The sequence below is a fragment of the Lepisosteus platostomus genome, chromosome 15 (genome assembly GCF_059453375.1).
Source record: "Lepisosteus platostomus isolate fLepPlt1 chromosome 15, fLepPlt1.hap1, whole genome shotgun sequence".
Taxonomy (NCBI): Eukaryota; Metazoa; Chordata; class Actinopteri; order Semionotiformes; family Lepisosteidae; genus Lepisosteus; species Lepisosteus platostomus.
The window spans coordinates 25,295,324-25,312,834 of record NC_142625.1 but is presented as its reverse complement, the minus strand read 5'-3'; the positions used below and the strand labels follow the sequence as shown (position 1 = coordinate 25,312,834).

General features: G+C 45.4%; 2 protein-coding genes and 1 long non-coding RNA gene across 3 annotated transcripts; all 3 read left to right on the top strand.

The window, feature by feature from the left end:
• Positions 1-1,055: 1,055 nt before the first annotated feature.
• pnp4a (purine nucleoside phosphorylase 4a) lies at positions 1,056-8,113 on the top strand. Its single transcript, XM_088608061.1, has 6 exons — positions 1,056-2,007; positions 2,998-3,161; positions 3,408-3,511; positions 4,900-5,075; positions 6,882-7,072; positions 7,412-8,113. The coding sequence occupies exons 1-6, from the start codon at positions 1,715-1,717 to the stop codon at positions 7,630-7,632; spliced, it is 1,149 nt and encodes a 382-aa protein (XP_088464187.1). The 5' UTR covers positions 1,056-1,714; the 3' UTR covers positions 7,633-8,113.
• A 2,194-nt stretch (positions 8,114-10,307) lies between these two features.
• LOC148648360 (uncharacterized) lies at positions 10,308-12,614 on the top strand. The gene is made up of 2 exons (XR_015926778.1): positions 10,308-10,551; positions 11,101-12,614. It is a non-coding gene; the product is annotated as an uncharacterized LOC148648360 (long non-coding RNA).
• Positions 12,615-12,989: 375 nt separating this feature from the next.
• Positions 12,990-17,448, top strand: LOC148648359 (uncharacterized). Its single transcript, XM_088608090.1, has 2 exons — positions 12,990-13,386; positions 15,993-17,448. The coding sequence occupies exon 2, from the start codon at positions 16,151-16,153 to the stop codon at positions 16,568-16,570; it is 420 nt and encodes a 139-aa protein (XP_088464216.1). The 5' UTR covers positions 12,990-13,386; positions 15,993-16,150; the 3' UTR covers positions 16,571-17,448.
• Positions 17,449-17,511: the final 63 nt, after the last annotated feature.

The window sequence follows — 17,511 nt, the reverse complement described above, 5'->3', positions numbered from 1 at the left end:
TACTTTTCCTTCATGTTCTACATATTTATATATAATTTGTAGCTATCTGGACAGAGTCTGTTTTTTTTGCTTATTGTCAGTAAGACATTATCCACCGGAGTACCTTTCCTATGATCATATTCACAAAACATCAGGTTCTCTGGGGCGTCTTTAAGATGTGTTGAATATATCAATTAATTATTTCTGTTGTGAATGGAGTTAATCTCAATCCTATAGTCTATCTTCTGGGTGACACAAACACGTGTGGGCTAGCCCATTTCATGGACTTGACAGACACTGATGAAATGACATTTAAGGCAAACAAATGCAAAGCATCGTACAGCAGCATTTATGAAAGTCTGAAAACACAACATTAAACATTAAACATGCTTTCAAGAAGCGTGATATCTCAAGTGCAATTGTGGTCAGGAGCGCAAACACAGCTTGCAAGTCTCAAAAGCAAAGATGTGGAATGGCAAACATTTTCATCGTCTTGGCAATTAATAAGAAATCTCAATTTGCACGCATCATATTACAAATCTTGCAAATAATATTATTATTAACTCCGGAACGAGGAAAGGACTTCAAGAGAAAATGAAATTCCTAGCTCATGTGCATCAGTAATTAATTTAATAAGCCCATCAAGGCCTTCTTTGTGCATCTGAAAGGGAACCTAGTTTTTACTTGAGAGGTATCAAATCCAATTTCTCTGGTCTCATGCTTCTGATTTCAGCAGGACTGCAGGGGTAACGTATCTCACATGCCAACAGTCTGGTGACACCACTGGGCAGAAACAGGGGCCACTGAGAGGATGTACAGAGTTCAAAGCTGACTGCTCTGCAGTTACGGAATTTCTAGTTTGCAACTATGACATCGAACAGGAGTAATCAAATGCTGGCAGATTGTTTCTGTATCTTCTTTGTTTAAAATTGTTTTGTCAGTAGTTTGGTTAGATCCTGATACACGCGAGAGTGAGAGGCGAGATGGGCAGAGTGGGCTTGGCGTAGCTCGCCTGGCTGAGGCAACTGGCAGCCCAGCCAGAGGAGTGAGGCTGCTGCGAGGAATGAGCCAGGGAGCTGCTGCAGGGGTGTAGATGGGGTGGCAGGAAGTGTACGAGAGAAGTGCATTGTGGGACTAATATATGTAGGCAAGTAGAAGTGCGAGAGACTGGGACCTAACCTTCCTCCTGCGTTTCTGTTGTAAACTCCATTTGTCCGTTACATTCATGTTATTAAAGGCCATACCCTGGTGTCTTTCAGGAAATGACTGGACAAGATCCTCCGATCAGTCAGCTACCACATGGGCTGAATGGCCTCTCGTTTATAGTCCAACACCTGGGCCGGAGCACTCAGCCTCCATTGCTGGTACTGGCTGAACATGCTGGGAACCCAGCACCCTCTGGTACCCTGTAAACCACATACGAGGACAGCTGGGGTTTGGTCTTTAGCACTGGATGCTGGAGAAGGGATTCCAGGGACACGAGGGCTCTGCAAAGGGTTTTCTGTGATGCAGACTGATGCTCATAATGAGCCTGACCTGATGAGGGGTCACACCCTGACCATTTCCGGGACCTTGACAACATTCTGGGAAACTTAGTTAAAGTTAATGCCACAGTTCATGCAGCATCCGAACTGCGGCTTGTAAAAAGAAAGAAGGAGGAGGGAAAGACTCTACTACAACTAGTCATTTAAAAAAAATAATAAAATCTCAAATTGAATTAATGAAATGAGTGAGCATGGCTGGTATGAGCTGGCTTTTTGAGCTGTGGAACATGTCAGAGGCAGTGGCCAATCACAGGGGGGGGTGTGAGTCAGAGGACAGGAAGGGGCTCTATTTATACCGATCCGATCCCTGCTCTCTCACTCCTCACACAACGACCCCCCCTGTGGGAACCCAACCTCTCTCCTCCTTGTGGTCCACAGAAGCATTCAAAACAATTGAAGAAAGCATAGCATCGTCTTCAGAAGCCAGGATCAGGAAAAGGGGCAGCTATTCACTCTTTGAAATGCACACTAAGGAACAAATCAGGTAATTCATGCCTTTTTTCAGCAGGATTCTTGGCTATCATGAAATCTAACCATCAGTGACAGGAGCGATTGTGCTCCTTCATGTTAATAACTTTGTTTTGTGTTTATGAAGAAAGAGGCATAGGGCAAAATGAGAGATTAACATCCGTAATCTAAACTTTTTATTATTGTTTGGTAAGTAGCGAACAGATACAGTACAGCCGAGCTGTTAAAATGAATTTGCCATGGCTTGTCAGAGTTATATAAGGCTTATAAATACACTTTTTTTACTGCTTGCATTGTGTCACAGTTAAACTTTCATTTTCCAGGGCTGAAGCCGAAACTCATCTCGATTATCAATAAGACAGCAATGTCACCTTTTATAATTTTACTTTTATAATATTTACCTGGGGGATACAGTATTCAACAAAGCAAATGAGTGCGTTTCTCCTCGAAAGAATGGACATGAGACAGTGTGGGGGAGCAGTGAAGTATTGTAGAGAGAGCATGAGTACGGGGACAAACGAGGGGAGATCATTAAGTCCATCTCGCTCGTTCGTTAGTAGTTAATTGATTCTATGATGTTGACTTCCACCACATGGCTGGGGAGCTTGTTCCACCCTCCCACAACCCTCTGTGTCATGAAGTCCCTCCAGTGCTCTCAGTTGTAAATGATGAGCACATGCAGAAGCCTCTGTTCCTGAATGGCTCATATTCAGGTGGCGTTATTGCTTTTAAGGTTATGACAAAGGTGATCTTTAGCTACTGAGAGACATAGAGTTTAGGAAACTGAAAAAACAACAACACCTGTGCTAGAGTTAAGGACCAGGGAGAAGTATGACACATATTGTAATAGGTGTCGCTTTCCTGATAACTTGGTGAATGTCTTGCATATATAAGTGATAGGTTTGCTCAGAAAATATAAGGTTAAATATCAAAAGAAACGAATAGAGCTCAGGGGAACCAGGCTACTGATGCGCACTCCCCTTCCCCGGGCGCTCTGTCTTTCCAGTCACGATGAATACCTGCAGACTGCAGAGTGGCTCCTGTCCCACACGGCGCACAGGCCCAAGGTGGGCGTCATCTGTGGCTCGGGGCTGGGGGCGCTGGCCGACGCGCTCAAGAGCCAGGACTCCTTCAGCTACGCCGACATTCCACATTTCCCCCAGAGCACAGGTAAGGCCGGGCCGGGACCTCGGCAGAGTTCCCCACGGGGGAGATTCGTACTGTGCGTCCCAGAGGCATTTCGTGCGTACCTGTACCACGGCGAGTCTGTCCACACGTTGCTTTTTTCTCTCCTGCGCGTGGATCTTGTTACGGTCCGCCGAGGTGGGGACTCTCACCGGGAGGAGGGAGCTTCGGAGGGGCTGCTCACTTCACTGTGAATGACTGCGCTGTGACTGTGTGCGTGTCGTTGGGCAGTGCAGGGACACGCCGGGAGGCTGGTTTTCGGCGAGCTGGGAGGGAAGGCCTGTGTGTGCATGCAAGGACGCTTCCACATGTACGAAGGACATTCGCTCGGCAAGGTGACCGGTCGTCTGTCTTCTCAGACTTCTGCATGGCTTGGCACCTCAGCACCTGTCTGAGCTACTATCGCCCTGCTCCCCACCTCGCAACCTCCGCTCCTCGAACCCTATTCTCCTGTCTGACCCCCAAGCCCGTCTACCCTCTGTGGGTGACAGGGCCTTCTCCTGCTGCGCCCCAAAGCTCTGGAACTCTATCCCCAAAGATAGAAGAGCCTTTTCTTAACTGGTTCTGTGATATCCCCCCTATTCAGTACCCCCCTCTACTGTTTCCTCTCATTGTGTATTCCTGTTGTGCGTGTGTTGTGTATTTTTTTGTTGTTGTCATTCTGTAAAGCGCTTTGAGAAGCCACTTTTAAAGGCGCTATATAAAATAAAGTCTAATTATAATAATAACATCTTCTGCATTCTGACTGCTACGGAGTTACATCAGAATGTGGAAGGTGTATCTGACTGAGCCTGCGTCCAGAGGGAGAGATGTTTTAGCAGCGGTAGAGTGGCTCAGAGGTTTGGCATCACCTGCCTACAGGCACTGGGGAGTTCAGTTCCTGGTGTGCTGTCTGTGTGGGGTTTGCATGTTCTCCCTGTTTCCCATGGGTTTCCTCTGAGTGCTGTTTTCCTCCCCCAGTTCAAAAACATACGGGTTGGTTAATTGGTTTCTGGGAAGACTGGCCCTGGTGTGGGTGCATCTGTGTCCGTGCTTGCCACATGAGGGACTGGCGTCCCATCCAAGATGTATCCCTCCTTGCATCTGTTGGTTGCTGGGATAGACTCCGGCTCCCCAGCAATCCTGTATTGGATAAAGCATTTGGAAACTGGATGGATGGAATGACGTGTTTTTGATGGTGCCTCTGGGCAGCAAAGTCCAGCAAATCGTCTCTGAAAACCTGCAGCCCCTTGGAGCAGGACTAGTTTTGTGGAGCCCCAGCTGGCAATCTGGTTTATGGTGGTGCTTTAGCAGAGGCTGGAAGAGGACAGGACACGTGTACCTGTAACTGCCTGAACCGAAAGGAGTCGGACTCAGATTGTACTTGCTCACAATCTCTATCCAGACGTGATGTGGCATGCTTGGATCTGACACAAGGGGATCGTGCTGAGTGCCACTGATGCTGAGTGAAGTCCTTGGTCCAGCCAAGTGTGCCTCAGCCACAACGGCCTATTTCTAATACAATGTGGGCCGATTGTGGATGACTCCTTTTCCAAATGTTGAATAAGAAATAAAGCAAATCCGCTTGATCGCACTGACTGGACCCTAGCTTGCCAAGTGCCAGAGGGAAACACGGTGTCAGTGCGCTCATTGTGATGTCTTTACATAACCAGTGTTAAGAGCAGGCAAGTCTACAGGAAGCTGCAGCTCCAGTGCTCGTTGATCGACCCCTTGTGTGTGCCAGGTGACCTTCCCAGTCCGCGTGTTCAAGCTGTTGGGCGTGGAGACCCTGATCGTCACCAACGCCGCGGGCTCCCTGGCTAACAGCTACAAGACGGGCGACATCATGATCATCAAAGACCACATCAACGTGCCTGGCCTCGCCGGGCTGAACCCGCTCATCGGACCCAACGATGAGAAGTCAGTACTCTTTCGCTCCTTGGTTTGTGATGTAAGACCCGGGCAGCAGTTCAGGGTTTTGGAGTCATAACTGAGAGGTTGTGGATTCAGATCCCAGGTGAGCCATAGCTGTTGTACGTCACCCGGGTCGCTCCAGGAAAAGACCTTGCGGTCTAAACGAAAGCTGTGCTGGATACATGTGTTTGCCCAGGAAAACAGCATCAAATGTTAAGACATGTGGCTAGCAGGCTCCAGGAAAATCAGACATCCTGGAAATAAAAAGTTTAGTAAAACTGCTTTTCTTACCCTCACCAAGGCATCTGCCTTCAAAACAGTCATTAGGAACAAACATGGTTGCTATTTGTCATATTCAATTTTAAGTTTTGTTAATTACTAATATTACCTTCACTGTTTCAGTCACATCAGCACAGATCCGTTGTCTCTCGGCTCCTGCCGACGATCAGACAGAGAGCAGCTCCTCACTGTCAGTGGTTGATCGGCAGTTTCAGTGCAAATTAGGACGATCCCGATGGGCTGCAGTTTCCCAGTTAATATGAGGAAACTTTCAAATATCGGTGGCTGAAAAATCTGGTTTTTAAAGGTTTTAGTTGACAAATCACAGGGCTTGCTGTAGATGACAAATTACAAGGAATGAGCCAGGGAGTCAGCAGCCAGGGTGCAGCTGGAGAGTTAGACAAGATGTGAATGGAGCTGTGGGCAGGCAGGGAGTATTTACCTGAAGGGGAGAGGAGGTGTGGGACGAGAATCTGGCCTCCCCCCCCCCCTCGAACCTCTGTTAATTACACTGTTGGATAAATGGCAGAAAGCAGTTAGGACAGGGTGGGCATCTTCAGGGTGCCGGGGGCTCACTGCCTTCACTTTTATGTTGGCGCTGCAGTGCGCTGCCGGCTTGCGCCAAGTCCAGCATCACTCCTCCAGCTGGTGCCAACGTTCCCCGCGGGGGCTGGGGGTCTTCTCCAGTCTGTTGGAAGACTGGCTCTGGCAGAGGAGCATGTCTGCAGATTCTCGTTTTCTCCTGTCCGCTGGTAAAACGCGAGCCGATTCCATATGGAGCTGTGAAAACGGAGGGGAACCTGCAATTCCATATTTAATATTATGGAATTAAATATTCCATAAGATTAATAAAGACGGAAAAATGGTTTTGTTTTTCGAGCCTGGCAGTGAGGTTATTGATTTTTAAATAAGAAGAATTTACATCAGAGGTTTCATAAGCATTTTTCAGCTAGTGAGGAGCTTACACTACTGAGTGTGAGCACGCCTACATCTTACAATATTGTTGTATGTGACAATACACATTAGCTTTAATTTCCATTAAAGCAAATGAACAGGAAATTACTTTGTTTTTATTTTGGAAAATACAATGAACATCAATTACGTTATCTTCAGTCATTTACGTCAGAACCTCTGTGTGCACAGGCAGTTACGCAGGGAGGTGTCTAACCAAGGAAAGCTGTGCAGTCCTGTGGGGTTTAGAGATGTGACTCTTCAGAGTGAAAACCCTTTCTGTATTGCACTGGAGTGTGAACTGCAGACAAAACCTAACTGATGCATTTATTGCAGAACAGGACAAAGAGTGGCAGTGGCATAAAGATACAAGCAGATCAAAGGCGAAGATGTCAATGTCTGTCAAAAGCGGCCCCCTCAATTTTTAGACCCAGTCGGAAAACACCAGGAATGCTTTTATTTTGCATGTCGTGAGCTAATGAGCTAGGCCCCCTCTGTTCCTTTCCATTTCCTCGTGGTGTTTCACCTTGACTATCTCAGTCTCTGAAACTCTGCCATTTCCAAATTCCCCCCCGTGTCCAGGTTTGGCCCAAGGTTTCCCCCCATGTCGGGGGCCTACGACAAGGCCCTGCGCAGGATGGCTCTGGACATCTGCAAGAGCCGGGGCTACTCGCAGTTCGTGCAGGAAGGGGTGTACTGCATGGTGGGGGGCCCCAACTTCGAGACCATAGCCGAGGCGCGCCTACTGCACAAGCTGGGGGCAGACGCCGTGGGTAAGAGGCGGGCTCTTCCTGGGGACCGGCGCCGCTCCCGGTATAGTTACAGTGGTTACGAGAGGGTGCTGATTATATGTTTGGCCCCGACTGCCATAGCGTCAAGAGAGATCTCCCGAAAGTCGAGAGGATGCCTGTGGCGATTCAGGAACCCGCTGTTGAGTAGAAGGGTAGACTACGAGACTCACCGCCCGAGCTTTCTGTACACAAGGTTGTCTCCAGGAAGACGCACGGCTTACTCTGAGTAACAATTGCCTGGCTGTCTCTCTCTGGGAGCAGGCAGGGGTCTGCAGGTACAGATGACAGACGTGTAACCAGGGCCCTGTCTCCCCCGAGCAGGCATGAGCACAGCGCCGGAAGTGGTGAGCGCCAGCCACTGCGGACTGAAGGTGCTCGGGCTCTCCCTGATCACCAACAGGGTGACGAAGGACTACGAGGACACGGAGAGTGTGGACCATGGCAAAGTGCTGGGAGTGAGCAGAATGAGGTCGGAGACCCTGCAGGGCCTGGTGTCGGAGCTGGTCGCCCGACTGGACATCAACGGCACCACCGCGGAGTGACGAGGAAGAGGAGGGCAACACAGCACAGGCTGAAGGGCGGAGGAGCGCTTGCTGTCAGATCCTCGTAGTGCAGATCTTCCTGTTTCTTTTACTCTTTTCAGTTTTTAATTCCAGTGCCCTCAGTTTTCATTTGACAGTAAAATCTGGGGAAGCACGCTGAGTATTCAGAGTTAGCTTGGATACACTGTTTACACACAGTCCACAATCAGCCCTTGTGTCGCTTGTCTATATTTTCTGCAATCCACCGCTGTCATTCCTGTACGCTTCCAGCAGTTTGTTGCTTGGTTGTGAATTGCATCCGAACGCCCACATGTGTATTATTTATTGTACTAGAACACTAATGTACATTTGAGCACTCCACAAACGAAATTGCTGTTGAACACTGTTGCCTACAGCTGACCGCCAACGAGGCAGTGTTTTTTAAGTGGTGTGATGCCAGTGGTGTTACTTTTTTTGGAAAATAATAAAGTATGTGAAAATGTCTTTGTCTGACAATGCCATGCAGTTGGAGCAGATCAAATTTGTTTCTAAAGTACCAGCATGAAGACAAATGTCACTCTTTAGACTGAGGCTCAGGAGACATTTTTTTGGGGAAAAAAACAGGTCCTGCCAAAGACAAAGCATCCCACCTGTGAATGGTTTTACCTTCAGGGAAGATTCTTTTCTTTCAGGTAAACAAAATGCAGGGAGATAACCAGATTCTTTAAATGTCATTTCTACCAGCAACTGGCTGTCTCATAAAATATTGTCTGTTTTGCCCGTATCTTATCTACCACCATAGACACCGATGATTTCTACCCTGGACAAGCATGTCTAAGTACAGATAAGATGCACACACCTTTAATGAGTTAAGGGTGAAAGTGTTGAAATCATAAAATAAAAACGAGTGAGCGAGAAGCAGGATTTTTCTATGACAGCAGGCGGCAGTGGGTGAGGTTAGGACTCGACCTCCTCCCGAACTTTTGTTTTAAAATCCATTTATGACTAAAAGCTACCAGAGTAAAATATATTCACTGTAAAATACCTTCTGGTGGATCAGCACAGCTTGTGCATGAGGTCATGGAAAATGATCTTAGGCACTGCTGTGTTTTTAATAAAAAAGAAAAAGATTTCAAACAAGAGAAGGCCGTTCGACCCATCTTAATAATAATCTCACAGCTCTGCTTGTCTTTCCCTTTTGAGTTTGAAAACAGTCATTACCGCATTCATGTTCTTATGGGAATAGTTCAAATGTTCTTTGTCTTTTCAAGACTGTTACACTAATGGTGCTCAGAAGGGAATGTGCAAATCTATTCTACAAGTTCACTGAAGCCATTGGTGTCCAATAAAACTAGGAACAGGTTAGACCAGTGCTACTCCTGTCCTGGTGCAGACACTCTTTCGAAGACCGTATGAAACTCTTTGTTGGCTGACGTGGTCAAGGTCACAGTCACAAAGATGTCTTCTCACCGCGGTCCGAGATTGTTTTCTCCTTTGCTCTCCGGGGCACAGCTGGGAGGCCGAGAGAAGCCAGCCAAGAGGTGCGGACGGGACTTGAGCCTCATCACCCACTCCCACGGCAGGGCATCTGGGTGAAGCTTACAGGAACAAGCTGGGTGTTCTCACCCAGGCCTTCCTGTACTTCCAGGAAGACCAGTTTCACTTCAATATGGCCAACAGATAGGTCAGGGGGCCACTTGCAATGAAGATAAGGCAACTAGGAAATGAGTATTGGAAATAAAAGCCTTGCTCTTTGTTTGCAAAATTTTAAAAACACAGTACAATCAAGGCTCTTTTGTTGTTTTGAGAATACACTTTGAACAGGAGTAAATACCGAAATGCTGCACAGAAATAATAGTTAGACTACACAAGGGTCAGCAATTAATCCAGATTAAATAAAGGAATATAGTTCTTATAGTTCTATATTTTATCTGATCTTAGAATTAATCTACCTTTAGACATTTTGTAATTCATGATTTTTGATAACATAACATATAACAATAAACATTTAATTTAATAAACAGTGAATTTAACATTTAATAAGTATGAGCTGGCTGTCCTTGCAGAAGGCTGTAAAAGCGATGACTATAATGTCAGGTAGCAGACAAACACACCCAGAAACAGATATTATTTTAAATGGATCTGATGCACATTTTTTAAATTTTTTTCTGAAGTATTTGGCTAACACAAATACCGGAACACTTCACATAATTGCAAAACTGTTCCAACAAATTGCACCATGGATCGTGTACATCAGTTATGTTACAGCTCCTCCGACACCTTGCAGGAATTGAAATATCCTTCATCCACTTGATTTAACATTATATTCTTTTCATCCTTTAACCAAAACAGAAGCAAACTTCTTTTCAAATAGTCCACACAAATTATACCACCTTTTGCCATTTGCATGCACACAAGAAATGAAGACCAATAATGTGAGATCTATCTAGCACTGTAGTGTTCCAAGGGCTGGATTAGTTTTTATTGTTATTTATAGTTGTGAGTTATTAGTTATTGATCTATTATAGCTGCAGACACTTCCAGACATCATTACACAGAACTGAAGTGTTGTCTTCCTGTTAACCTTAAGCCTTAAACACAAAAAGGTATGCTCACAATCCAGGCATCCACCACCCCACCCCCCCGAGCACTGAAAACTCAGCACAAAAATATGTTTGCCGCTGCCTTTCTGTTACCATCCTTACTACCTTTCTGGAAGATCCACAAATCCAGTTTAGCTAGTTTGAGACTTTATTTAAAGGACATACCTGTTTGTTTTGAGCTGCTTGCTTGCTGCTGTTCTGAAGAGCCTCTCTGAGCGTCCCGCCGCACCTGATCAGAACATCGTCTGTCCTGGGATCTACAGCTCATCCATGTACATTCTCAGCTTTCCTTAATTACTCCTTCTCGGACATTGCTCTCAGGGCTGTTGAAACAATTGTAAGTTGTGGAAAATGTGATGTTGTTATTCTCTTTCATAAATCATTGATTTCCAGAGCCTCTACTTTAAGTATTAATGCAGCTAGACAAGTTATCCAATTAATATTACCTCAATGGTATCTTGTAAAGTACTCACATTTCAATTCATACTTTAGCCTACAGGAAACCGGGAAGAAGTTCTGCATTAAAGCTTTGAAAAACACCTTTTTGGCTGATGTCAGGGGCAGCTCTGGGCACTGGCGTTGTTCCAGATCTGGAGGGCTGGTGTGTCTGCAGATTCTCCAGGTCTCTTTAAAGCAGCAGCTCCCGAAGAGCTGGGAGAACCTACCTAACTGGTCTAATTAAGACAATAATGAGCTGATTCAGGTTGTTTCTGCAGATATGTTTCCTAATTTCCATAGGATTTATTGAAAGTATTGTACTGAAATTTAATTGGGAGTTTACCTGGAAGTAAAACAAAACCAGAAAGAAAAAAAAAAAAACAGTTTAAGAGAACCAGCTCTCCCACACTCAACCAGCAGTAATGTCTTGTGCTCTTTATTCCTCCAGAGAAGATGGCGCAGTATCAGTTCTGGAGACAAAGGATGGAGATGCTGGAAAGGAAGAGACAAGCCCAGATGTTTGCGTTAATGCCAGGAGTCCATCCTTCGCCCTTCCTTTACCACAGCCCACTTTACAATGCAGTTCATAACCCATGGTGCATGCCAGCTCATAACCCATGGTGCATGCCAGCTCATAACCCATGGTGCATGCCAGCTCATAACCCCCAAATGATGCGAGGTGCCCAGAAGCCAGTGATGAAGGGCAACAAACTCCCTGCCTACAAGAAGAAGAACCCTGGAAACACAGGTGTCAAAGTCTGTACTAAAGTTCTCAAGAACTGCCTCAAGATGACAGGGTCAACGAATTATGGAAATCATGGTGGGGGGGGGCCTGATGCCAGTGCTGTTGCCGGAGGCGTTAGTGGATTCGGTGGAGATCTTGGTGGGTTTGATGGAGGTGTTGGTGGGTTCGGTGGAGATATGGGTGGGTTCGGTGGAGATATGGGTGGGTTTGATGGAGGTGTTGGTGGGTTCGGTGGAGATATGGGTGGGTTCGGTGGAGATATGGGTGGGTTTCTTGGAGGTGTTGGTGGATTCGGTGGAGATATGGGTGGGTTCGGTGGAGACCTTGGTGGGTTTGGTGGAGATCTTGGTGGATGTCTTGATTTCGGCGGGTTTTAAAGAAAGTCAGATAAATGTGCAGTTGACAGACATTGTACTGAATAATTCTGGATAATGGGCATGCTGTGTGTTTTTCATTTTCAAAAAATATTATTCTTCTCAGGATAATTAGAGGATCGATAGGTCTGGAGATATTATACCTTTTCTTGTTTGATATATAATAATAGCTTAGACTAATATAGCACTTTTCTGAACACTCCACTCAAAGCTTTTTACAGATAATAGGGACTCCCCTCCACCCCCACCAGTGTGCAGCCCCACCTGGATGATGCGATAGCAGCCATAGTGCGCCAGTCCGCTCCCCACACACCAGCTCTCAGTGGGGAGGGGAGCAGAGAAATGAAGTTCTAGATGGGGATAATTAGAAGGCCGTGATTGGTAAGGGCCAATGGGAAATAGGAAATTTGGTCAGGACACTGGTGTTACACCCCTATGTATATGAAGGAAATGAAAGAATTAAGAGCATGATGAATTCAAAATGCTCCTACACTAAATAAGAACAAAACCATTTAGAAAATCTGTAAACTTTGACCAAATCTATTTAATATTTCTGGTGCTGCACTAGATTTGAGATACATGAAGAATTTTCTTAGAATGGTTCTCTTTCTTATGTATTTAAAAGTGTGGTAAACACTAGAAATGGAAGGCTCTCTGGATCACATCCTGTATCTCCACTATCTTCATTTTGTGCCTATCTCTTTTATGTTTCATGAATGCACGCACAACAGAAAGCAAAGTTACTGTAATCTATTGTAATCCGACTTGTAAAGTGCCTTCTGGTGCTGTTTACTGTAAGGATTTACCCAATAAAAATAAAACTGGATTGACTATGCATGAAAATTGCAATTGTTTTTTTTATCACCATGTAATGTCACAATATGTAGCTGTTTGATCACATTTTAGTGTTCCAAACTTCAACAGCACCTGCAAGGAGCAAAGTGGCAAATGAAACAGGTGTAACAAGAAAATCACCCGACTATTAGTTGTGTTTTTACACTAGAAAAATGTCGTCCAGCTGTGCATCTTACCCAACAAGAGAGGGTGGCTTTGTGGAGCAGTGGTTCGCACTGCTGCCTTTCAGCTCTGGGGCGCTGGTTTCCATGGGGTGCTGTCTGTGTGGAGTTTGTATGTTCTCCCCATGTTTATGCAACTTTCCTCCCACAGTCCAAAGGTTAGTGGGGGTGTAGACCGAGCTACCCAGCCATGCTGATGAAGCAATAAAACCTGACTTCTTTCAGGAAACAGTCAAACAGTCAAACGCCAAACGAGCTAGATGAGCTCTTTTTACGTTCTTAAAAGCCACCAGCAGTCTGGCGTTTGAAAACTATAACACATTAGGGTAAGACCTTAACACTTTCCTAAAGACTAACCTAAACCTGAAGACTTTCCCACAACATGTTTGTTTCAGACGCACGCAGTTATGGAAGGCAGTAAAAACCGACCCTTGTATTCGAAGGAACCTGCAAACTGCGATACTGAAGTCTGTCGGAAGATGGAGTTGGATTCACAGGGCAATGACTGCGGTCGTGGTAAAGTTTTTTCTCGGAGTTAAACGGACAATCAGACGCCATAGCCAGCTGCAACGTACGTCTTAGTTCTTCTACTTCAACGGGTCAGTAATTGTTGAAATATCAGTATCGTTCTCTAGCCGGTTAAATTTTAGTGACGAGATTACACCACAGAGAGTCGGCACGATGCATAGATTATTTAGAACTTTGTTTTTCCAGTGTTTAAAAATGGAGAATGTGAAGAGCGGAAATTACGGTTTTACTTTGATATTTTAAATGAGGTTCTTGAAGCAACACAATGTATTCATGATTTTCTGACTGTGGTCGTTTGCACGGTGAAATTAAACAAAGTGAAAATAATTCTTAAATATTTAAAGGTTATCCCTTAAGACCAAGCTAACAACTTCATCTTCTACTTTAAATTTTACTTCTAATTTTGGGGGGAGGTGGGGTCAGTGAAAAGTCTTATATATGTTATAAGTCCATATGATTCTTACACGATGGTGAGAATAAGCAGTTCCTGCACTTATCTAAGTGGAAACAAATCATTATGAATACTGAGTCTGAGAAGAACTCATTTATTCCTCTATACATCTCCAAGGCAAATTGAAGATTTGCTATTGAAATGCAGTGCAACAGCGCTCCCTATGGCTTTTCCGGTGTATCTGCACCTTCAGTGTTGTCACCGGGAGAGCCTGAGGTCTCCTTTATCAATTCAATTGAGTTACTAATGTATTGAATTATGGGGCCGCACCAAAGGTTACAGATAAGAGGAGGCCTTTCAGCCAGAGAGTTTCTTTCTTTGCGCTGGGCTATTAATTTTTTCAGAGCATTTTTATTGTTCCAACCCGAACATAAGAGTTTGAAACAGGAAACGTTAATCAAACTAAACCCCACGTGACAGGAAGCAGAATGAAATTCTCTGGTTGAAAAAAGGATTTCATCCATTATTTCCCTGAAGCCAGAACAACTGATGACATGTTCACAGACTGGGTGGGTTGTTCCACACTCCCGCAACCCTTTGTGTAAAGATGTGCCTTCTGATCTCCATTTTCAATTGAAGCTCATTGTGTTGTAGGCACTGTGAGGCCCACAGAGTAAAAATGGCTCTGATCTTGGGCTCCCACATCAGGAGCTCTGTGTCCAGAATCCAGCAGATTTTCTCTGTCTCTTCAGTCATCAACAGCTTTGGGCTGTGGAGGGATCAAAGGCTCCATTTAACCCTAAACTGGTCTAACCCCATGCGTCACCCAGGGGAGGAGCTGTTTATAACATCAGACAATGAAAGTCTGCACATTTGTGGACCCCAGTGATCGGAGCCAGAGCTCCAATGTTGGTGTTGGAACTATAAAAGTGCTTGGCAGCAGCATTTGATTTTAATGTTGTCTTCACACGGTAACGTGCCTCTGAAAAAATTAATAGCCCAGAGCAAAGAAAGAAACTCTCTGGTTGAACTGGCATCCTGCCCAGTGGGAAAGTGCCGGAGCCGCTGGAGATCCAGGAGACACAGAGTCCCTTCAGCCACTTTAGCTGAGAGCCCTGAATTCTTGCACAGCGAGGCCAAAACCTGCCAACCTGCTTTCCCTGCTCGCAGGTCTGAGAACCATTGTCACGTCACTGCTGAGAAACGCAGAGACATGTCAGGAATGCCCTGTCCCCAACCGAACAAAAATGTCACCAGATTGGTGCAGTTAAATTGTAGATCTTCGTGGATACAGACCATATGCTTGGCTTTATGGTGTTTCAACAGAGTGCTAGGCTGATGCTGTGCCTATGTTCAATTCAGTTCAAGTCAGTTCATTTTTATATAGTGTCTTTCATAACAAGGTTGCCCCAAGGTGCTTAACAAAGCAAGTGACCATACATAGATGCTCATAGGATATGGTGAGCTTCTTTTGTAAGGACCCGTCTGGCTGGGGGGCCAGATTTCCAGGCCCTTTCAACAGGGATCCCCGAAACTAGATGTTATACATATAAAACTGTCTCTGTTGATGTTGTGAACTATACATTAAATAATGGTCTGTTAAGCACTGTGTCACGGTGGCTGATTGAGAAGTGGCAGCGCTGTGTTGTAGTTGTGTCTCATATTGATAATTGTCCATAACAAATTGTCCCACAATCTCTTGGCTGGATTGACACTTGATTTAATGCTCACCTTCAGCTGGGATATAAATCAATGTGCATTTTCAAATTTGATCAATTACTCCATTAACTTGTCCATAGCTTTCATAAGAGCACAGCTGAGAGCTGGGAGATCTCATCTTTTGGTTTCTCTGTTATCTGGGGATCACAATCTCCCGTCGCCCCGTTCCGCAGACTCTTTGCCTTTGTGCATCCTGCTGTCCTGCTCCACAAGCATAGATCCACAGCTCCAATTCGAATGCACGCTGATGTCACCTGGGAGTGTCTCAGATACACAATGAAAAATGTAAATATGCAGGCAGGGCACTCACCCCCTGCCCCCCAACTCCAGGAAATGAAAGAAAGGAAACGACCAGGTTAGACTTGTTTGGCAACCCTGGCAACGTGAACAGATTGAGTTTGTGAGCTACAGCTGAGTGCACAGAGCCGAGCAGACGCGACGGTCCCGGCAGATCAGACAGAGCCCTTCACGAGCGGTGAGGTCAAGCCTGCCTGGCTCAGCGTGCTCTTGTTGGGGAGATCCCGAGACGTTCCGGTGTTGTTATCCTCGTTGTCGTTGCTGTTGCAGCTCGTGCAGCCGAGTCCTGACTGGTGCCAGGGGAGAGATGGGGGGTCAGTCCTCGAAGAAGAAGAGACAGCAGGAGAGGAAGAAGAAGGGGCAGCACAAACCCTACCATGGACATGACCTCTTCACCAGCCGGGGGGTGAAGGACATAGTCAGTGGAGATGGAGACTGGAGTGGGGGAGACGATGGAGGAGGACACTGGGGGGGAGACGATGGAGGAGGACACTGTGGTGGGGGAGACGATGGAGGGGGACACTGGGGGGGAGACGATGGAGGGGGACACTGGGGGGGAGACGATGGAGGAGGACACTGTGGTGGGGGAGACGATGGAGGGGGACACTGGGGGGGAGACGATGGAGGAGGACACTGTGGAGGGGGAGATGATGGAGGAGGACACTGTGGAGGGGGAGATGACTTTGGAGGGGGAGGCTGGAGTGGGGGTGACTGTGGAGGGGGAGACTGGGGTGGGGGAGACTGTGGAGGGGGAGACTGTGGGGGTGACTGACCACCCAGTAGGACCTAAGCAGACTGTGCTGGAGTGGAGGACCATGGCCCTGAAATTTGCTGTAGGACTTCGCTAAGTTTTTTTTTTTACTTTGCTGTTTTCTTCAGCCTTTGAAGGTGTGTTTAATTTTGGGTGGCAGAAATGTTACTCATTGCTGGAATGTCTGTACATCATGTCTGTAAAATAAGAGATTCCCCAGGTTTTAATCCAGAAGTATCTGGAGTGTAGTCAGGCTTTTTAGCGAATCGTTTTGGGGAGTGGGGGGGGAGGTGTGTTTTGACTAATGCTTGCAATTCTTTTTAGATTTCTAGAAACCAAGATACCAATTTCTAATTAATTAATGTTTTCTATGTAATTATACTTTATTTGCTGTTGAAGGTGTGGTGGGCCAAATACATACCTGTTGCAAAGTATAGATTATTTTCCAGACATGGATCACAGATTGAGATTGTTTTGTTGTGGGTTTGAGGCACAACTGAAATGATTTTGAAATGAAAACTTTACTGCCGGACATTTTTAGAAAATGTATCAAGCACTGTTAATGTTTTGATCCTGTACTTTGCTAAACATTTGTACATTCACTCTTTCAGTTGAGAAAAATCTTACCAACTCATCCTATTGGGGTCTTAAAAAGCCCTATTCTCACTTGGAATTTAAGGTTTTGATATGATTAAGATCTGGGATATTATGTTGAATCCTCATGGATATGTACATCATTGTAAGAGTTCCTGCAGAGCCTTTTAACACAATAAGGCAGAGTATTATGGAAAAACTGCTTATTTTGTACACTGGTCCATACCTTGTATTTTAGATTCAAATGTTTATGAGTGTTAAATAAATGTATTTCACTGTTATTTAGTACAGCACATTCTTTTCTTCATTTACAATTGTCAATATTACTGTGAATTAAATTCCACCATTGTATGCAATAAAGACTTTCACCTTTTGATTATGTTGGAGACTTTGCTCTGGTTCCTCTGCGTTCACTGCATTCATATACCTTTCAATCGAGGAATA